This window comes from Hippocampus zosterae, chromosome 12, assembly GCF_025434085.1.
Source record: "Hippocampus zosterae strain Florida chromosome 12, ASM2543408v3, whole genome shotgun sequence".
Lineage (NCBI taxonomy): Eukaryota > Metazoa > Chordata > Actinopteri > Syngnathiformes > Syngnathidae > Hippocampus > Hippocampus zosterae.
The window spans coordinates 5,092,666-5,115,503 of record NC_067462.1 but is presented as its reverse complement, the minus strand read 5'-3'; the positions used below and the strand labels follow the sequence as shown (position 1 = coordinate 5,115,503).

Genomic DNA, 22,838 nt, shown 5'->3' with positions numbered 1-22,838 from the left:
ACATCCTCGTTTCAACTCAACAAACAGGAATTGTAAGAACATCCAGCTCCGCCACCTCACCGCCCCTACCCAAACTGAACCTACGAGGATTTGAATGGACATGCAGTGTGTTACTGTACTGCATCCATTCGGCGCCTGCGCTGCTTCCTTACAACTGACGTCAGACCCAGCATGGCGGTCAAGGTGACTCAGTGACTACTTCTTATCACATATTAACTTTAAAAGGCGCTACCGCGAGCGCGTATATTTCGCTGTCGTCCGCGGCGACCGCGGACCTTCCAGGGCGTCATTCAGAAATGTGGCGGACCCCCCTTGAACGCTTCTCGCACCTCCCGGAGCGATGGCCTCCCCCCCAGACGTTTTGACGCGGCTGTCACGTTTACTACAAGACGAATTTGTGTTTATTATTTTTCCACCGCTGGCTTCGTTCGCTACCGCCCGGAGGGTTGTGTTAGCACTCCGCGGATGTTTTGGATCGGTTCCGCCATGCTGGTTTTTGCTAAAATCTGAGCTAATCTCCAGAGCACAATATGTTCATTGATGAACCGGTTGAACCACTAGAGGGTTTGATGAAGAAGCTACATGATAGTGTCTGAAATTGGTCTTGTGTGTGTTACAGGTGAAAATGACAAAAAGAGCCGACCCCCATGAGTTGAAGGCAGTTTTTCTCAAGGTAAGACGACTTTTTTGTGACTTTGTGGTTTGCTGAGGGTGTGTACCGTCCTCCGTGTTATGGTTCACATAGTTTACTTAAAGGTCACACATATGCTTTGACTTTTTGGGAGGAGGGCTGCTTCAACTCAGAATTCTTTCCTCTGTTGGATAGATATTGCAATTTGGTGGAAAACATTTTTTTTTGTGGGCCACATCATTTCTCAAGTCTGTTATGACTGAAAATTATATAAAGGTACCTTGACTGACAAGTTTATTTTATTCCGTGACCACGCTTGTATTTCATTCATACATTCCAGCAACATTTTATATATATACACTATATATTTGTCACTGTTTGATTAAAGAAAAACAGCACTGTCAAACTAATATAAAAGACAATGGAAATAAACTTGTTTATATAAAGTGTAATTACTATAAGACACGACAATATTACGTCTGAGCTGTGTGCCTTTAATGGGTGTGGCTTTTGGATTAGCTGATACTTTGTATGTTGTTGATTTTGTGATGGGAGTAATTTTGTGAAGTTGCCAGTCAGATCAAGGGCACATACCTCCACCGGTTGTTTTATAAAATAATTTGAAGAAGGTTTTGACTAAATTATTTATATTAATTTTAGGTCTTGCGTATTTTGAAAACAACTACATCGTTCGTAAAAATCGTCCCTCAAAATCCTGTCGTGTAAACCGTAACGTCGACTAATAAGTGAAGCCGGTAATGTGGCCAGTTAGTTTCCGTGAGTATTGCACATGACTTATACGAGTGACCTGACTTGTTTTTTTTTGAGTAAAAATTGAAAACACAACTCGGTCCACAACAAGCAGGACTGAACAATTTAGGAAAAAAAATGTCAAGTTGTTCAATGCCGCTCCCATATCAAGTTTACTCTCAAACTAAAATAATTTCATGTTGTGTTTTGAAAACAACCACACAACTTCGCCTTCTGCTTATTTAATACTAACCCATAATGCAAAACGCCATAGATAGGCTAACGCCATGAGTCGTCCTGATGTTATAGCCCTTTCAGCAATGGACATTTGAAGACTAACAATGTATCAACACATTTAGGCAGACACTAAAACAAAACTCACAGGCATGTTCTCTTAATATAATCTTAATTCGATTAATAGTCATTTATAGTCATGGTGACAGTTTTCTTTGTGTCTTCATGACTCTATTGAACTACCCGGGTGGCCAAGTTGTGCGCACCAAAAGAAGTTGCGAGGAATTAATCATGCACAATGGTTTACATTCTATTTAATTCTTGTTTTCTTTTTTGGGGGGGGGTACTGGGACCTGCAATGAAAATGCTATTAAACCGTATTAATGGAAATTCCATTCAGTTCACTCGAAAGACGATTTTCGATAGGACTGTAAAGCGCTCTGTTGTCTGTTACAGCTGCAGCTGTTGTGAAAGTGCTTTATAAATAAAGGTGAATTGTGTTGAGAGTGTCTGGAGTCACGCTTGTGCTCCCATAAAAAGTTGTAACTCAAGGCACCGCCCTTTAATGAATTGTTATCTACGATATTGTGTCAAGAACACTTCTATTTTTGAAATCACGAGTCATGTAAAATTGCAGCGTGTTAAATTTTAATTAAACGAGGGATTTGATGGAGGGGTGGGGTGTGTTGGTTGTAATCGCGGTTAAAAATGAAGAAAATTTGTAATTTTCTGTCAAAATAAGCGTGAACCCGGTCAGGAAGAAATATGAACGAGACATTTGATATGCCTTAGCGAGTCGCATAAAGTGATTCAATGGACCTTGAGGTTGACACCTGTTTGCCAGTATGTCTCCTTGGCACACACACACACACACACACACGCACACACACCATTTTGGAGTGTGAACTTCCTGAAAGTCTCCACGCGGTCTTCAGTCTTCCACAAGAGGACTGACTGTGTAATTTGTGATCCACATTCAGGTGGAAGAGTTAATTACTGCCAGCTCTTTCTGACTGCCTGTATAATTTGATTAAGAACTACTTGAGGCCTACTGTGAGGCTGAATAGAAACACAATAATAATGTGATGGGAGAAAAAAGGCAGCACAGCAATAAATTGCCGGGAATGAATAGTTTCACTTTCTCCGTTAATTCGGCGGAGTGCAATAAGATGGAAGCAATGAAAACACTTGGCGTGGAATGTTCCACCCTTGCTGTTTCTGTTTATCTCTGAGTCCCATTCTGTCTTTCTTGGCTCCTGCTTTGCGATTCCCCGAGTCTTTTTTTTTTTTTTCTCTTCCATGCCAGTTCATGCGGTGCTTGTGTTCCCTCGGCTATCTCTGCTCCAGCTTGAAACCCGACCCCGACTCTAAAATGGACTGCAAGTCTTGGAGGGTGTTTGAGGTCTTAAGTTTAGAACAGAGTAATGCTGGCTCGTGCATATTTTTGCTTCAGAGTGCTGAAGGACGACCAACGTGGCCTTGATGCTTGCGGCTCCTGTGGAGGGTTTTTCCTTCCGTCAGCCTTCATTCAATCAACATTTCCACATTTTTGGGGGGGTTTGGGGGGGACAATGGGATGGTTAGGGTACAGTGTACACTAACACAAAAATATTTAATATCAATAACCAGCACCCAAACACATTATTTTTTCCCCCCCTCGACCCCTTGCGGTCTACATGGGACCAGTTTGCGGACTACCTGTCGACCGCTGATTGAGATAATTAAAATGAAGCTTTCCAATGTAATTATTGAAATATAAACGATTGAAATTCCGTTTCTCGAGGCACATCTTTCGGCCTACAGGCACAGTTGCAAAAAGGCGTTTTTGCATTGTTGCTGCTTTGTTTACGAAAAGAGAGCCCTTAATGCTTTTGGTGTTATTTGAATGTTTCCACTCGGTTCTCATTGAACTCATTTCGAAAAAGTGTCTTGAGAGAGTTGCAATTGTATCCGTGGGTTGCAAGTTCAACAGCCACGCAAGTGGGATAAAGTAGCTCCGTGGCATCTCTGAGCCTTTAGGAGAGAAAATCAAAACATTTACTGCGTTGTCGTTGCAATGACTCGATTCGTCCATCATTTCCGCATCTTCCTCTGAATCTTTACTTTTGGTCTTAGAAAGCCATTCCGGACAATCATATGCTTGCAACGATGGTTACGTGGGAATGGTTTGGGGAGGGGCCCTTTTCTGTTCCGAGCTTACCTAATGCACAAAGGCATCCAGTTCAGTTGTATCCACCCATTTTCTGTACTTCTGAAGGTCATAGCTGAGATTCCAATTCCTTCCGGACTGTGTCTTCAAATCCTGCGCAGGGCTTATTAGATTACAACATTCCAAGAAAGCATTTGAGGGTGTACTCCGCCTACTGCTTGAAGACAACTGGTATCGACTTCAGCACGCCCACGACCCATTGTTAGGATAAGCGGTTTGGATAATGCATGGATGGATGTACAGCAGAAGGAAGGTCATTTAGAGAATTTTACTTTGCTTCTGTGGCAAATTAAACATCGGCATCATATGCTTCAGAACATGCAGGCGATTGTATTTTTGGGAATCCTGCTTCTTGCGCAACTTTGCTAGGAATAGATGGCCCCTTGCTACCGCCGCGTGCTGCCCTTTAGACGTTCTCGTGCTTTGACCGAGTCGCTTGGTTCCACCGTGCTAAGGACAAAGAGCAAATCACTCACGGGGTGCGAAGCCCCAGCTACTTCATTTCAAACAAAAAAAAAACATCCGTGATGAGTCAGCGTTTTCCCTCAAGAGTCGAAATTAAATCAAATTGGAGTATTATTTTAAAACAGTCCTACGTGGATGTTGTCCACGTACAGTTTTACTGTTTTTTACTAAGGGGTGTACGTACGGTCATCTTTTGTCTTGTGCGCAGTATGCCAGCGTGGTGGAGGATGGGGAGAATTACATGACACCTAAAGACTTTGTGCAGCGTTACCTCGGTCTGGAAACGGAGCTGCAACATAACCCTAAGACAGTGGGCCTGATCGCCGGAGTGGCCGACACCACCAAAGATGGGTGAGTAGCATCCTTCTATCACATTATTCACTATATTAAAGGCGGGTCTTGATAGGATGCATCAGAATTAAAAAAAAAAAACACTTTCAGCTTTCTTTTTCATCATCTGTACGGGAAAAAAAAAACATTAACACTTTTGGCAGGGAAAGCCAATAAAGCAGCAAGACCAAGCCGTTGAAGGAAGTACAAAGTACTATTATCATTGTTACACAGACATTCGATCACACTAATTAAAGGATCACAACAAAATTACAATAAAAGGTAATTGGTTCAATGCCCGTTAATTAGCTAGGAATGCTAACGCAGAGGCCGGATATGAAATTGTAGGCTTGGTGTCACAAATAAATGTAGATACTTGATTTAATTTAAACCAAAAAAAAGGAGGGATGTACATGCTCTTATTACATTTATGCCCACAAAATTTAATGTGAACCAGCAACAAAAAAGAAAGTGTTCATCCGGCTTTTGTATTGGAAGCGGTTTGATTGTGAAGCGTAAGTGATATGGGTGAACTTTGTCGCAACAGGTTGATCTCATTCCAGGAGTTTTTGGCCTTTGAGTCGGTTCTCTGCGCCCCCGATGCCCTGTTCATAATTGCCTTTCAGCTGTTTGACAAGACCGGCACGGGGAACGTTTCTTTTGGTACGTATACATTATGTAGTCTGACGGGGCGGGGAGGGGGGGGGGGTTCTGGAGGCAACACCTGCTTAGTATCTCTCGGTGACTCTAGTAATCTACAACATTTTATAAGTGAGGCATGAGGAGAAAAATTCAAATGATATTCACGTTTCACACTTTCAGAGAATGTACGTGACATCTTCAGCCAGACCAGCGTGCATCATCACATTCCCTTCAACTGGGACTGTGACTTCATCAGGCTACACTTTGGCCATAAGAGAAGCAAGAACCTCAGCTACACAGAATTCACCGAGTTTCTGCAGGTCAAATATTGGATCCATCCCGTCAATCCGAAACGGCGCAGGGGGTGTTTTAATCGAGTCATTAAAATGCAACCTTGAAGCGAGTTGCTTTAGTCTTACTGGTTTTAAAATGCTCAAGCAGTCGCTTGACGATGCGTGTGGACAAAATGGGCACCATTGTGACGGGCGGTGGTGATTGCCGTGGATGCCCGGCGGGATGTTAAATTGTCAAAACATTTGCCGCGTGTGTTGGGTATGGATCAAACCTAGTCGGGAGAGACGTCTGCCATCCAAAATCTTTGATGGAAAAGTGGTTTAATCTGTTGACAGAAAACAAATATCAAATCGTAAAGCTTACCTGGGCCATCCCGTACTGACACAGACTCTGAGGTCAGGCCAAGGCAGCGCAGCACCGTGTTAAACTCTTGCGGGCCATCAAACCTCCTCCAAAGCCACCCGGTGTCCCCCGCTCCACCTGTTGAACAACCCGATAGAACGAAAGGAACCAAATCAGAACGTCAAGTTTTACATTTTGGTTCACCGTTTGGCATTGTCGCTCACACCGTGGCATGGCTGAAAGAAAACGTCCAATTGTGACCTCAGAGCTATACAGTATAAGAATTATTGAACCACAAGCCACTGACTAGCTAACAAGAAGTGGTGCAAAAAGGAAATAACGGCTGGATATTGCGGTTGACATCGCTGTGTCACGCTCTGTTACATGAGCTTTGACAGCAGACGTTGACCGACTCGGGGCCAGCCTTCTTTTGCATCCCTTTCTGATTGCGTGCGCGTCATTGTGAATCATTTCACACGCGCGCTGTTCCGGGATCGGGCTCCTCGGGAACATGCTTTCCATTAGTCTCCAGAGAGACACGGCGATTACCGAAGCCAGTGTCTCTCACTGTCACTTCAGATGACTTTCGCATCTGGGCAACGCTGACGTTATTACGCTTTTCTCCTTCAAGGTTCCATTTCACAGCTCACTTATTGTGTGTTGCTCCTCATCACAGGAAGCATCTCTTGTCTTTTGTCAGCGTGACCCACTCGCTCTCTTCCTGTTGTAGGAGCTACAGCTGGAGCACGCCCGCCAGGCTTTCGCCCAAAAAGACAAAGAGAAAATTGGCACCATCACGGCTTTGGACTTCAGCGACATCATGGCCACCATCAGGCACCACATGCTGACTCCATTCGTGGAGGAGAATCTGGTTTCTGTGAGTTGGGAGAAAACGTTGTCAGTGCAAATTTTATTTTGAAAATCGCGTGCTATCGAGAGAAAGATATTGTAAGGTAGCAAAAATGAATAAAAACCCAAAATTGCATGGAGAGCCTCCTGAAAAAAGGAGAACAGAACAAATAACGAGACAAAACATTCAACTTTCATGAAAAAACTGACCAATCGCAGGGCACTCACAGCTAGGGACAATTTGGAGTGTTCAATCAGCCTGCCATGCATGTTTTTGGAATGTGGGAGGAAAAAGTCCTGGACCGTATATGGTTGGATCATCCATCCATCCATCCATTTTCCGAACCGCTTGATCCTCACTAGGGTCGCGGGGGGTGCTGTAGCCTATCCCAGCCGTCTTCGGGCAGTAGGCGGGGGACACCCTGAATCAGTTACCAGCAAATTGCAGGGCACACAAAGACAAACAACCATCCACGCCCACATTCAAACCGAGGGACAATTTAGAACGTCCAATCAGCCTGCCATGCATGTTTTTGGAAAGTGGGAGGAAACCGGAGCACCCAGAGAAAACCCACGCAGACCCGGGGAGAACATGCAAACTCCACACAGGGAGGCCGGAGCTGGAATCGAACCCGGTACCTCTGCACTGTGAAGCCAACGTGCTAATCACTGGACTACCGGGCCGCTGGTTGGATCAAAAACTGGCATGTACGGGTACCTCATATCTTTAATTGCAGCGCAAGTTAATTTGGATCAAAAACACTTTAATCATATTGTTAGCCGGTCGAGAAATCTATAAAGCCAAGTCTCCATCAATCAATAAAGTTTAATTCAGTGGGCCGTGGTTCCGGTTGGTAAACGTTCATCCGGTTTCATAAGGTGAGACGTTAACATCGGTCTCTTCGCATGTATTTATTTATATATATTTTTTGAAACAAACACGAGCAATAAATTAACTTGCGCTGCAATTAAAGATATGAGGTCCCCGTACATGCTATGCATCAATGTTTTGATCCGTTAGGTTAGGCTTACGCAGTTCCCCAAAATGTTAAATGAGCAACCATCCTTCAAAATAAAGGCCTCTGACCTATTCTGATGTTTCCCTCCAGGCGGCCGGAGGCGGTACCTCCCACATGGTGAGTTTCTCCTACTTCAACGCCTTCAACGCCCTCCTCAACAACATGGAGCTGATCCGCAAGATCTACAGCACCCTCGCCGGCGCCTATAAAGACACGCTGGTCACCAAAGGTAGTCCCCGATGCCACCCGTCAACCTCGCCACTCACAACCATGCGCTCTGCTCGCCGCGCCTGAATAATCATCAGCCTGGATTTGATTCTGTAGCTGTGTGATCATGTTTAACTGTCTTGACAGAATGGTGTGAGTGACCACACAGGGAACATTTTCTGTAGCTCTAAATTACCAAGGTAAATGAAAACGTTTGACCTGGTAATCAGACCACTTCCCCTAACATGTAGATCTGTGTAACTGATAGTCGTGCTGTCAGCCACCATCTACTCCTCAGTGTTTCCTCTTAAGATACTCCACTTTTGCCCCCTCCTCCCCAACGTTGTGGTATTTGCAAATAATTGAGTTGCAATCGGCAGAGCTTCTGAGTAATTTGCACTTTCCAGTCACCCGGATAACGCGTCATTACAGTACTCATGGAATAGAGAAGATTCCTTGCCTTAAAAAAAAATAAAAATCATGAAATGATCTTCCGGCACTGTTGCTATTAATGGACTGCCTTAAAAATGCAGAACAACCTATTGATTTAGAATTTCCTCCAACGGCGTGCTGCATAGATACCGCACCTTTCATTTCACTGGAAAATAAATTGTATTTGCAAATACTATCCAGCACATGAACAAAAATGTTTTTGTTGTTGTTGTTTTTTTTTTGGGGGGGAGGGGGTAAACAATCCACCATGACAGCCTTTTCCCTATTTTTCTTTTTATCATTTTTAGAGGAGTTTGTCCACGCTGCCATTAAGTTTGGTCAGATCACTCCAATGGAGATCGACATCCTGTACCAACTCGCCGGTCTCCACACTCCCTCGGGGTACGTTTCGCAGGAGTCTGTCGCGATTGTTGTTGTGTCGCGCTAATTCGGCGCGTCGGTGGGTGTTATTTGAAACATCTTCGCTTTCTGTTGTTTTCATTAGTTCCTGAGATCTCGGCATGGGCCAAGAGGGTATCTATTTCTTCGATTTTGACACATTTTGCCAAATAATTTTCACACTGGTAGAGCAACTATTCACTCATTTAAGATTTCAGCTACTTGTGCATTTGGAACGCATGCACAAGTAGCTGTAGCATGCACAAAAGATGTCTTGCGGCCATATTCATATTCACATTTGATATCAGTACCCCATTTGTTGCAGTTTTTCTCCTTAACTTCTATACATCACCTGTCTGTTTGACCAAATAATGACACCATTTTCTACCCCCGTCACAGAAATGTAGTAGGATTTTGTACTGGAATGTCTTGATTAGTATTTTGAGGGGGGGGGGGGTTTCGGGTTCCCGGTTGACGTGGCACAAAACGATCAGATTCCCCTATGGATAGTTTTGTCCTTGCAAACAATTTAAATAGCTTCATCCATCCATCCATTAATTTTCTGATCCGCTTTATCCTCACAAGGGTCGTGGGGGTTGCTGGAGCCTATCCCAGCCGTCTTCGGGCACTAGGCGGGGTACACCCCGAATCGGTCGCCAGCCAATCGCAGGGCACACAGAGACGAACAACCATCCGCACTCACATTCACATCTACGGACAATTTCGAGTGTTCAATTAGCCTGCCATGCATGTTTTTGGAATGTGGGAGGAAACCGGAGCACCCGGAGAAAACCCACGCAGGCCCTGGGAGAACAAGCAAACTCCACACAGGGTGGCCGGAGCCGGAATTGAACCTCTGCATTGTGAGATCGACACGCTAACCACTGGACCACCCTAAATAGCTTCATACGAATCATAATAAACGGTGACTGCGCTTGTTACTTTATCAAGAAAACAGACAATAAAACATGTCTTCAAGCATTATGATGAGGAGTTGAGCCTATTTCTGGAACCCCCCCTCCCCAGGTGCCATTCACCCAGCTTGTCTGGCGCGCCATTTTCAAGCCGGGAAAAGTTTTCTGGAAAATGTTCCATCGCAACACAACAGGTCTGTACTTTTTCCTGCCCTAATTCCCTTGCCTCCCCCTTGCTCTTGTGCGTGAAGGCGGCTGAACCACAGCGACATCGAGAGGATAGCCCCGCTGGAAGGAGAGATGCCTTACCACCATGCCGAGGTCCAGAGACAGGTAGCATTCTGACACCTTTTATCTAAGCTTCTCTTCCGAGACCTCTGCCTTCTCCTTGCACAGTAGCACACGCACAAAAAAAAAAATCTTCAAGAGGATGTTCCATAAGTGAATTAGCAGAGTGCCCACGTTTTTTTTCTCTCCCCTTGTGAAGTGCATTACTTAAACTCCCAGATGAAAGTAGAGCAATTACATTTATAGAGGAGGAATGGATTGTTGCACCTCTCCTCGCACGCATCCACCGTCGTCTCGCATCTGCGAGGCTGATAAAAGGAAGGGGATTTTAGAGGCCTTTAGCGAGGTCCACTAATGGCATGAAGAAGTTGGGGGGGGGGGGATCACGCCGGCTGGGAGAACAACAATAATCTTGCCTTCACTGGATGACTCGCTTCCCTGTCGGGCTGTGGTCAGAACTACCCCAGGCCAGCGCTGCTCTTGGGATGTCTCAGAGGTCTGGAATTTGATTCTTCCGGGGCGATGCGACCATCCCAAGGCCTACCCTCAGCGGAAGTATGCTAATTGTTTGAAACCTTTGATCAAGTCCTGGATCTTGATAGCATGCAACTCCGCATCTGGCAGGGAGGGAGGGAAGAGGGGGAGGGGGGGAGCGATATGTTGTGCTCATGTCTGGGAGAAGTTAGTCACCACTTCAGCACACACACACGCTTGGAGATATTTATCTATACATGGAAAAGGCTCGGAGGGCTAATCTGTTAGCCCCCGCGCCGCTGTGAAAACAAAGAGGCCCCGCTTTCAACATCAAACGTGAATACAGCCTGGCAAGCCGATAAGAAAAGAAATGACGCTTTGTGAAAATCAAAGCACTCCGGCTCCTCCACGTGTAGCTTCTGAGGGGAAACTCCAGGTCATGTGGTCAATTACCAAATCCTGAATGGGATTGTCCGAACTACTGTTGAGCTTCTTTCAATCCACTCGTAGCTGCTTCGTACAGTTAGTGGCCTATCGAGTCGGAGAAAAAAAAACGGCTTAGAATGGCATGCTAGCAAATGCTGTTGTTGTATTTTTTGTGTTGGTCTTGCTGGCATGGAAGCCCATTCCTGACAGTAAATATAGTAAAAAAAATATAAATACAGAGAGAGAGAGAGAAAATAAGAAGCCCCCCCAAACAAAAGTATTTATTTATTTTATCAGAAGCCTATTCCCGCCATTGTTCTGTTTTCCTTACTTGCCGTTTATAGCAAAAGTTACAACAACAAAAAAAAAAGTAACATGAAGTACCAAAGATACTCTTGAAAGGGTGTCAACGAAGCTTTTCGGAGGTACCCACAACCTTCAGAAAGTCAACTTTTAGATTCCTGCTAAGTGCGACGTGGACTTCATGTCACTGTTTCTTTCTTATATGGATGAGCCTGCGCATGAAGGTGGTTTGACAGTTTTTTTTTATGGCATAAACAATAATCCATCGTCAGAAACTGGCTTCTGACAGGGGGGAAAAAAAACTTTTTTTGACTGGCGCGAATGGGGACACTTGGACAATAGGATTCGAACCACTGACCCACTCCACAAATTAGCCACAGTCGCATCCCGCCTCAGATTGTCTGCTGTCAAAGTGTGTGTATCTGAAATTGCTCCTTGTTATCATGGCGGCGTACTCCTCCCGATCTTCGCATATTTGACCTCCGCTGTCTTTTTTTCCCTTCTCCCACAGCATACTCCTGAATCGTCCCGGCCCATTTGGCTCCAGGTCGCGGAATCCGCCTACAGGTTCACTCTGGGCTCAATTGCTGGAGGTGAGTGACACGTCTGCCTCCGAGAAGGGTAACTTTAGCCGGCCAGACGGACGAGCCCGAGATTCCGGGGCCGGCCATTGTGCTGCGGGGCGAGGAGCTGCGATATGAGGCTCCCGCATTGTGCGGCCGTGCCGCTGCTGGCTCCAGGCTGTCGTCGGAGCCGGAGCTTTGGAGTATCACAAATCTTCCGGAACCGAGCTCCCTGGAATCCCCCGTCTAATTACGCCGGCAGGAATTGATACAAGGAATCTCTGACATAACTCGCCCCAAGACAGGAGCTGATTGTGCGTAGGCGTGTCGGTTTAAAGCTAGTTTAGATCAGCGTAGCAGACATCATTAATCACGGGACTGGACGAAACTAGCTCATGTTTTGGATGCTAATGAGCCACCTCTCAGCTGCGGCGCTGATGGGGCTGTTTGCAAGCAGGATTTATTCCACTTGCTATGACTTCCGTCTTCCCGATTGATTTATTTCTTGAAATTCAGGAGTCAGGAAGGTACAAATCTCTGCCACTGTCCTGAATTAAATGATGGATGAAATTCGACTTTGTTGTCGATATTCACATGGCACGTCACACCTCTATGTCAAAGTCGAGGCCCGGGGGCCAGATCCGGCCCACTACGCCATTTTATGTGGCCCGCAGGAGCAAATCATGTGTGTCAACTTTCATGATCCTTGCTGAAATCTGTCCCGAAATTTCAAATTGTCATGGGTAATAAATAATGTTGAGATTTTGCATCGGTCCTCCGAGGGAAGCCGTAACTTCGAAGAGGGCCCGCGACAAAAAATGAGTTTGACATCCCTGCCATAGAGGCGCAATGTGTGAAGTCATATTTTAGCATTCCTACTTGTGATACAAATGTAAACGAGGTTGACCGTCATAAAAGGCGCACTCACCCGGACTTACGGTATATCGACGTTTATTGATTTGCTTTATCCAATCAGATTTCAACCTCTCTGTGTTGCCATGTCAGTCTAATCTTCTCATCTGTCGTGCCGACGGATGCAACTTAAAAGTCCATTCGCAGTTGGAATTCAAATTCGCCTTCGCGGGGCCAGAACTGCGGTCCTTGACGCTGTTAACTTATTTCTGCCGTCCGATACGTTGGTCAGAGCCAGCCAAGGTTGACTCACTAAACAGCTCTGTCGCGATCCGTATACATGAATACATTTAATAAAAGCCTCTCTGGTGAGTAGGAATTATTATTTCACATTTTGTCATGCTTTTGTTATTGGATAAATATTGATTATTTACTTATTTTAATATTGATGGTTTCTATAATGAAGGCCCAGGTACCAAAAGCACGGCCCGCCGCTGCAATTTAGTACAGAACATGCAATTATACACACACACACGGGTCAATACAGAATCAAATATTCACCTATGACTGAATTAAATGTGTGTTGTCTAGCCACGGGTGCCACCGCTGTGTATCCCATCGACCTGGTCAAGACTCGCATGCAGAACCAGCGCTCCACGGGCTCCTTGGTGGGCGAGCTCATGTACAAGAACAGCTTCGACTGCGCCAAGAAAGTACTGCGCTACGAGGGCTTCTTTGGATTCTACCGAGGTAAATCGATAGCTCATCAGAATTCCCTGCGAGAAAAACAGAGCCGCCGAACAAACATCCGCGCGGCGAGCGCATCGGAAAAAAAGCGTCAAGGCGCTCGGGTTTGGCGCTCTTTGCTAATTGATACCAGAAACCTTTCGCGCTCCCGCTTCAGCGGTGAATAAAGCAACACCCGGGGGTCGAGTTTTCATTATGTCCTCGGCAAGCACCCCCCCCCACCCCCCCAGAGGATAACAAGCGGCAGAGTAGCAGCGCCGTGTGATCTCGTTCAGACCGGATGGCGTTAATGGCGCTGAGGGGTTGGGCGAGACAACACTCTCGCCCTGGGGAAGTCAAGACTGCCACCTACTGCTGCCTTCACTGACGCGGCTCTTTATTGCTCTCCTTCTCCTCTTCCTCACTTGACGAAAGAGGTTTTTGTGGCGCCGTTCCAGTAGCAGTCTCTCAGCAGCTCCTGTACAAGCCGAGCTGGCTTGATGAAGGACGCACGACGGAACGGCGCGGCGGCCGCAACCACCCAGGCTGCGCATTGTTTGACTGTTCGTCATTGTGTGAATGCTGAGAGAGTCACACTGACGCTATTCTGGAACATCAGCCAAAAAATACGCCAAAAAATTCGCCCAGTGTCGACAGATAAGAATTCAGTGAAAGAAGCGTGGTGGTTCTAAAATTTGGAAAGTAATTCCAATTTTTTTTTTCACTTCAATATTCATGAACATGCGCTTATTTTTTTTTCTTATGTGTTTTTTTTAAACAAGCAAGAAATTAATCTGCAAAATGCTAAACAATATCAGGCGTATTTTACATGGTTTACTTTTCTAGGTTAGGATGACGCAAAAATAAAAATTCAAATTATTATGAGATTCAGTTCGTCGTTAACCTACCAAACACTTTTACCCGCCGTCTTTTAAGCGTTCACAAAACTGTCCTAAATTGCATTACAATAGTCATGCAAACATATTTGCGGCGTTATCACTTCAATGTTTCATTTTGTCATGAAACGTTGACGCGTAAACATGTGTAGACATCACTTCTTAAGCGCTCAATGTATCGATGGCACGATACAAATAATTCCATAAAATATGCATATGTACGAAAAAATAATCCTACCAATGACTAAAGTGAAGGGTTTTTTTTTCGTACTATCACTTTAAAAAATGTGTACCGACGTATAGAGATGCAATTAACTGACAACGAATCAAATTTTCTTTTTTGATAATATAGAATATATGGTCATCAGCCGGTGCCCCCCCCCCCAACTGTCTTGCCTTGTCTCACAAAAAAACGAATAATACCTATTTGATGTCTGACGTTTTATGAAACGTACGCGGTAAAGTCAACCTCCAAAGTTTCAAATTCACGCACGGGTCATACGCGAACGTGAAGAGTCCCGTCGAAATGTGTCATTTGGCCTTATCGCTCAATAAAGACGAAACGTTCATTTCGACTTCGGCTTTGACTCTCCTAATGGCACCCTTATGAATATTTTTCAGGACTCCTCCCGCAGCTCATCGGCGTGGCCCCGGAGAAAGCCATCAAACTCACGGCAAGTCATTCCCCCCTCGGCGCCCGCTTTAGAGTGGGTCCAAAACGCCGCTGTGAAGAACCAGCTTTGCGGATGAAAAAACACGCATGGTAGCGGGCGCACTTTGCAATCAAGACACAGCACCCAGCACAAGTTCATGTTAATGCTTCGCTATCAAGGATGGGATTGTGTGTCTCATTTGCTTTTTTTTTTTTTATGTTGTTCTGCCCCCCCTCGTCCTCCCCACCCTCCTCTCAGATGAATGATTTAGTCAGAGACAAGTTCACCAAACAAGATGGTTCCGTCCCTCTGGCAGCTGAAATCCTCGCCGGCGGATGTGTAAGCACAACTTTCATATGTATATTTTCAACCTTCATTCAAGCAGCATCTCTCATATGAAGTGAACTGAAAATGGAAAATAAATATTGTAGTTGCCTGCAGGCAACACGGTACTACATTCAGCTCGCTTTCACCGTCAGATTATTATTATTATTTTTTTTTTTTAAGGATGATGCCGAATAGCGGCACCGATAATCAGCGCAGCCCGACTTCAAAGACGGCAAGTCAAAGTGGGTAGTAAGTTAACTCATGGTATTGCTTTTGTTTGTTCAAAAATACATGGGAAGAAGACCTTGGGGGGGGGCGCATATTAAATCGCAATCACAATATTTAGCGGTGGGGGCGGGGGGCACAATTCGATTATTTGTCAAAAGAGCCCTAATTCCGACGGATTGTGCATGTCTAATGCCACATTGCCGACGCGAGCTGCGTTTCCTGCCATCCGCTGGCCGGCCGGAGGTTGTGAAGGGAACCGGGCCGGCTGCGGAGAAGAGCCCCGCAGGTTGCTGGCGGGGTCCGCGGGGGTCGCAACCCCTGTCAGGGTGTAATTGGAGCAGAGGCCCCGCAGGGTCCCGGGCCGAAGCCGGTTCTTGCTCATTTGTGATTGAGTTTGACAGCCTCGTGCATAGCTGAAGCCCGCCAACACGGCCACTGACACCGCAGGATGTTTCTTGGACAAACCGTGGACAGGATACGTCCCATCTGGGGACTTTCGAAGTCGGATTTCGCCACTACCCCCCCCCCCCCCCCCCCCGCCCCCCATGAAAGGCTGCCACATGATGACTGGCATCAGAGAAGTTGAGAAGATAAAAGTGAGGCGGGGGGGTGGGGGGGGGGTGAGTGAGCGCATCCATCTTCAGAGCAGCGGATATTCCCCCCCCGCCCCTCCGTGTTCCACTTTAAAAATGACTTAATTCACCCAAGCTTTTTTTAGATCCTAGCTCGGATGTTTACAGATAAGACCCCTGCCCTAAATGTCACCAGCGGCCATCCTGAGGCCTGATTAGCTTCTCAGGGAGGGGGGGTGGGGGTGATAAATGTGCCTGAGTCACAGGGCGCCGTGCCTCGGGCTGAGCCGTCCAGGGGTGATTCGGCGCCCCCGCTTTCGAGGGTGAAATTGGGAAGTGTGCGGGGCCAGGCCAGGCCGGCTCGCTCGCTGGCCCCCGCCACAGGAGGTGCCTCGGGGGGGAGGAGGAGGGGGCGAGAGGGCAAGAGGGCCTGTGCCAGGGTCACAGCCTCCCGAGCGTGAACCGGGGGCCGCTCCTCACTCCACGTCTGCTCCGACCTGACCCTTGTCGCTTCCCCAACAATGCCCGCATTACTTCCTGCTCCTCCCATGGCCGACGCCTGACAGCGTGAAACTGCGGCGGCGGTGAAAAGTGGCTTTTGTGCTGTCATCATTTCGCAAATCCCATTAAGGGGCAAACGCTTACACATCATAATCATCTTCACACGTCCGCGCGCGGACTCACTTCGAGTTGAACTCCTGCTCTATTTGCAATCATTGAAATCACCTTTTTTTTTTTTCCGCCTCCCTTGTTGCTTCTCACAGGCCGGAGGCTCCCAGGTGATTTTCACCAACCCTCTGGAGATCGTAAAGATCCGCCTGCAGGTGGCCGGAGAGATCACCACGGGCTCCAGGGTCAGCGCCCTCAATATTGTACGAGAACTGGGCTTCTTTGGCCTCTACAAGGTGGGTCGAGAAAACCTGGGTCGGGCTGTCTGTCACACAAGGGCGGAGGAGGACACACAACACACAAAAGAAGGAAAAAAAAACTAACGTCAAGGGTTTGCATGGTGCACTGTTGGAAAACACACAGACTGTGAGATAGGATGCCGTTTTGTTCCCTTTTAAAGTCCCCGAAAAGAAATTTGACACACCGCAGACGAGTCAAATGTCAAATTTGAATGATTACAAAGATCGCAGATTCACTCTAAAAAAGACAAAAATTGGGTCGAAAGGGCTTATTCATTGGTGAGTAACCCACCAAACATCTCAAAACATCAATAACAGCAATGACAAAACGATTCAATGAATGTACCAAATAAAGGGTGGCCCACTTAAAAGTAGCCCGGATTTTTTTTTAAATTAAAATATTTTTTAAATTTTTTTCAAAACATGTATTTAATTACGTGAATGTTACAAGTGACCCAAGTCTTTCCAAAACCTGTTTTTATTACTTACAGGTTACAAGAGATGCTGGAAGTGTTCCAAAACTGCTCCGGTTATACACGTTGGCGCTGAGCCAATTTTTGTTTGTTTTAGATTATACACGAACAGTAGTGCTCCTACCTTCTCCGGGTGCGTACCATACCTCAAGAAAATGGTGTTTTCCTTGCAGCAGAGAATAGTGATTGTGGAAGGCTATGTGCGAACCGGATCAATTAAGAAAACACAAGAGGCCTTCACTCGCGAGTACCCAGAAACAAAACCACCGGCTAAACGTTGTGTTCAGAGCCTGGTTAAGAAATGGCGAGACACTGGCTCTCTCGCAAACGTGAAGAAGCAGAGACCTAAATTAGTCCGGACGCCCGAAGTTGTCAGTGATGTTCAGCAGCGAATTACAAATACCTTGTAACATTCACGTAATTAAATACATGTTTTGAAAAAAATTTAAAAAATATTTTAATTAAAAAAAAAATCCGGGCTACTTTTAAGTGGGCCACCCTGTAGTATCAGGAGGGTCTCGATGTAAATGCTTGCTGGATTAGAGTCAAGAACATAACGGGCCGTACTTTTCGCACCCCCGGATTAATCGTTCAGTTGTAACAAATGTTGAATTATTTCTTTTTCCATTTAAACTCCTTCTACTGACATGAAAGGGACAATTACAAGTTTCCTTTTTCAGCAACTCAGATTGCAATTTGTGAAAATCTGCTTTCGAAACACAGAATTTTAAAATTGTTTTCATTTTACTGTTCCCCCACACACTCAATTTATACGTCTCAAAAGATAGAAGGGGAATCGCAATTTAAATGAAATCTGGACAATGCACAACTCTCCGTCCTTGCATTTGTTTCATGCTTAATAATGCCGCGGAGTTGTCGTGCATTTTGTGTCTCTTCCGGCACGGCGGACCGAATCTGAATTTCAAATGTCAACCTCAAACACCACATGTGCTGTTTGTTATTTTTCCAAACATCGTTGAACAGGCAAAATAAATAAATAAATACATCGATGAGCGAGGGCCTCCCCCCCTTGGAACTTGCTGCTGCTGCCGCTTTTCCACATTCTTGTGGCTTCCCCGGCAGGCCAAGTCACGCAGTCGTCGTTTGACGCCGAGCAGGCAGGCAGGCAGCCAGTGTGTGGCCCCGAAAAAGAAAACACACGGCAAAATAGTTCCCCAAAAAATGCTGACTTCCTCTCGGCAGAAGCAGAGTGTGATGGATGTCTCCGCCTCGAGGGAGCGTCGACTCCATCAACCTGAAAGTTGCCTTGAGGCGGAATGAGACGGGCCCCTAGACCGCAAGACAACACCCCCCCCCCCACCCCCCACCCCAACCAAGCTAGCCCGCCTGCGCGTATTCCAAATGATCCATTGTATGTGTTGTGTTTTTAGGGAGCTAAAGCCTGCTTCCTGAGGGATATCCCCTTTTCGGCCATCTACTTCCCCGTGTACGCCCACACCAAACAGATGCTTGCGGACGACACGGGAGAAGTGGGGGCGCTACAGCTGCTCACTGCTGGAGCCATTGCAGGTACAGTACTGTATAGCGAAGCCTCGTTTGATGCTTCAAGAGGTGATGGAGGACAGTAAGGCGAGGCAACTAACGTCCATCCATCCATCTTCCGAACCGCTTGATCCTCACTAGGGTCGCGGGGGGTGCTGGAGCCGATCCCAGCTGTCTCCGGGCAGTAGGCGGGGGACACCCTGAATCGGTTGCCAGCCAATCGCAGGGCACACAGAGACGAACAACCATTCACGCTCACACTCGCACCTCGGGACAATTTAGAGTGTTCAATCAGCCTGCCACGCATGTTTTTGGAATGTGGGAGGAAACCGGAGCACCCGGAGAAAACCCACGCAGACCCGGGGAGAACATGCAAACCGCACACAGGGAGGCCAGAGCTGGAATCGAACCCGGTACCTCTGCACTGTGAAGCCCACGTGCTAACCACTGGACTACCGGGCCGCCCGAGGCAACTAACAATTCCGGTCTTTTTTTGTGTGGGGGGGTGATGAATCTGACTTTAAAAATGAAGAGCCTGAACCCTTGTGAGTTTTTTTTAAAACACTTTTCAGATCATCAAAACAAGGTCTCGGCATGATGACAGCTGATTCAAAATGCCCCTGTGACAAAAAAAAGTACAGGCGACCATTGAGCCGAACACTCGCAACCTGAAACGAAACCTTGACGAACTCTAACATGGACGCGTCTTCTAAAACACTGTACACTCCAACCAATGTATACTCCTCCGTTCATGCCACGTAACATAATACAAAATACCCTAGAGTGGCTAATTAAAATTAGCATACACATTCCAATAAGTATAACCTTCAAACAACTTGCACACTAAGCAGCAACGCATTCACAAGTTATACAACAAGAGATATTCTCTCTGCCCTGGGAGAACAACAGATATGAAAACAGCAAAATGGAGTTCCTTGTTCCACTGTGCAACAAAATACAAGGTCATATACACGTGTGTCATCTGCTGTCGAAGCCACAAAAAAACAAACAACCAAAAAAGCAGCATAGCATCATCTTCTTGTATGAGACAAAACTGTCAACTTGAACAATATGATCAAGACAATTTTTAGATGAAGTGTAAAGTCGGCCCACTTACGCTCGTCTCGCACGGATTCCTCACGTGCATCGCCGCTTCATTCGCCGTTTGTCAATTGCTCCCGAAAAGGCGTCCCCGCAGCATCGCTGGTGACCCCCGCCGATGTCATCAAGACGAGACTGCAGGTGGCGGCCCGAGCCGGCCAGACCACGTACAGCGGAGTGATCGATTGCTTCAGGAAGATCCACAAGGAGGAAGGCTTCAGGGCCTTTTGGAAGGGCGCCGCAGGTCAGCCATATTGATGATTCCCGGATACCTTACATCGCACGGAACATTCGACGTTTTGTTCGTCTATTCGCAGGAAAACAACAAATTATTCAAATTTTACACTCTCTCTTTGTATTTGTCATGCGTGATAAATAACCTTGAGATTTAGTAAGAATTGCTTTGTTCCACTTTTTACGGTCACTTGAGCAATAATTGGACAAACTGATCTGTGTCATTGACTTTGACTTTCAAAACTCATTTTGTTGTTTATATTCCAAATTTGGCTTCACCATCATAAAATGGGAGGCTGTGACTACCAGGTGGCTTGCTACAAGAAGGAGTTTGACACCCCGAACACTAAACCTTCAGGCTGCTGCTATAAACACCCCAGAAATAATCAGAAAAAGCCTACGAGAACATCGGAACTTTATTTTGGTTAAACAGATGCCACTTGAAATGGTCGCGGGTGGTGTGCTGACTTCCAATTATCTGCGTCTGATTGTGAGTGGTTACCGGTAATTTTGAACACCGCCAGAAACCAGTCCGTTATCTCAGTTTATAATAATCTGGGAAGTTTTTTTTTTAAACTAAATTGTTGGCTACATGAATTGTAGAGAAAGTCTTGAAATGATTTACCTTCATTTTTATATGTACAACCTGACATTTGAACACTTTTTTTAAAAACATGCAGTCACAACCTCCGCCTGTGTTTGTTTCAGCTCGGGTCTTCCGATCTTCACCACAGTTCGGCGTCACCTTGGTGACCTACGAACTGCTGCAGAGATGGCTTAGTATCGACTTTGGCGGCCAGTAAGTATTCCGACGACTAGGGCTGAACAAATATTCATTCATTCATTCATTTTCCGAGCCGCTTGATCCTCACTAGGGTCGCAGGGGGTGCTGGAGCCTATCCCAGCTGTCTTCGGGCAGTAGGCGGGGGACACCCTGAATCGGTTGCCAGCCAATCGCAGGGCACACAGAAACAAACAACCATTCACACTCACACTCACACCTAGGGACAATTTCGAGTGTTCAATCAGCCTGCCACGCATGTTTTTGGAATGTGGGAGGAAACCGGAGCACCCGGAGAAAACCCACGCAGGCCCGGGGAGAACATGCAAACTCACACAGGGAGGCCGGAGCTGGAATCGAACCCGGTACCTCTGCACTGTGAAGCCGACGTGCTAACCACTGGACTACCGGGCCGCCCCGCTGAACAAATAATTTCCCCAAAATAATTGCATATTAAATAGCAATCACAATATGGGGGAGAGTATCGGTTAGCGATTGTTTCTCAACGCGAATCCAACTTCCTCTTGCAGTCACCCGGCGGGATCCCACCCCACCCCCAAATCGACAGACCTTCCTCCCATTAGTGCCGACCACGTGGGCGGATACCGTATGGCGGCCGCCACGTTTGCGGGCGTGGAGCGAAAGTTTGGCCTTCACCTGCCCAAGTTTCAAGATTCCGGAGCGGCGGCCGCCAAAGCATCAACACTGTGAGCTGCGACGTGGACTCAGAGAGTTGCTTCCTCCTGCAAAATGGGTTCAAGTGACTTCATTTGAAAATGCTGCATGAAAATAGCTTTTTTTTGGGAGGGAGGGGGTGTTTATTTTGCAAAGCTTGCACAATTTGCACATACTGTACTTCTTTTTAGAGGAACATTATGACAATACAAAAGATTGTGACTGCACTTTGATCGTATGCCAAAGCGCTTGAGTGGTGTTGGTGCATGTGTCTGCAATGTACAGATTTTAAAAGTGTTTATTTTCATCCGGGGCAATTGTTTCAAATTTATTTATTTTATTGGAATAAATAGTTTCAAAACTGTTTCTGATGTGTGGAAAAATAGAGTTGACGTTGGCAGGTACCCACTCGCCCAGTCAGTAGAGTACACTGAAGCCCACGGGGATGGGGGGGGGGGGGGGGGCATCAAAACTATTCTCGTTCTTATCTGATAAACGTAGCTATTCACTGTTTTTAGTGCGTTGTGGTACTGCTTTGGCACCATCTGGTGGTATCCTGGTGCTATGGAACTGCTCAAGTGAGTTGAGGAGCTTCATTTTGACCAGGGGTGGGCAGATTAGATTTTTAAAGAGATCAAATGACCCATTTGATTAAGTTAAAAAAATAGGTTCGATATATTTGAGTTAGCTTGTTTTGTCAAAAATGTATGCGGAAGGAAATGTGTAAGGCCCATGCAGTATTTTAAAACTTTTTGTTAATAACTGTACAAAAGAAACTTAAAATGCTTGCTTCTTTCTTTGTATTTTTTTTTGTTCAAGACAGAAACAATCACTGTCAGGATATTATGAACTTGTTTTATACATCTTTGAATCACTGAGCGTTTAGAGCATTTACACATTCTGGTCTGTAGTGCTGCACGGTGAAACATGACGTCTGACAATACCGAACAGTCTGGAAGTTTGAACATGTCAATCGTGGAGATGTGAGACGAAAGACCTTGAGCCACATGGACGTGATGGTTACATTCGAAAAATGAGATTGCTTCGGTAAAATGGAAGAAGAGGTGAAACGTGATGCACAGAACAAATATTTGGCTTGTAGAGCTCATGTAAGGCGGATGTTGACATGCCAAAGAGA

General features: G+C 46.1%; 1 protein-coding gene across 2 annotated transcripts in view; it reads left to right on the top strand.

Moving 5' to 3' along the window:
- LOC127611984 (electrogenic aspartate/glutamate antiporter SLC25A12, mitochondrial-like) overlaps window positions 1–22,838 on the top strand; it is an 81,542-nt gene continuing 58,704 nt past the window's right edge. The window contains exons 1-18 of one of the 2 annotated variants that reach the window (XM_052082806.1): window positions 1–183; window positions 620–673; window positions 4,498–4,640; window positions 5,167–5,282; window positions 5,442–5,581; window positions 6,628–6,774; window positions 7,856–7,994; window positions 8,713–8,806; window positions 9,969–10,050; window positions 11,720–11,801; window positions 13,215–13,373; window positions 14,867–14,919; window positions 15,157–15,237; window positions 16,790–16,930; window positions 18,798–18,936; window positions 20,096–20,254; window positions 20,953–21,043; window positions 21,556–21,744. In XM_052082806.1, the coding sequence (XP_051938766.1) occupies window positions 172–183; window positions 620–673; window positions 4,498–4,640; window positions 5,167–5,282; window positions 5,442–5,581; window positions 6,628–6,774; window positions 7,856–7,994; window positions 8,713–8,806; window positions 9,969–10,050; window positions 11,720–11,801; window positions 13,215–13,373; window positions 14,867–14,919; window positions 15,157–15,237; window positions 16,790–16,930; window positions 18,798–18,936; window positions 20,096–20,254; window positions 20,953–21,043; window positions 21,556–21,736 (2,013 nt within the window). In that variant the 5' untranslated portion in view covers window positions 1–171 and the 3' untranslated portion in view covers window positions 21,737–21,744. Of the gene's footprint in view, window positions 184–619; window positions 674–4,497; window positions 4,641–5,166; window positions 5,283–5,441; window positions 5,582–6,627; window positions 6,775–7,855; window positions 7,995–8,712; window positions 8,807–9,968; window positions 10,051–11,719; window positions 11,802–13,214; window positions 13,374–14,866; window positions 14,920–15,156; window positions 15,238–16,789; window positions 16,931–18,797; window positions 18,937–20,095; window positions 20,255–20,952; window positions 21,044–21,555; window positions 22,067–22,838 lie in introns of those variants that run through there. The other variant, XM_052082805.1, reaches the window with a different exon arrangement.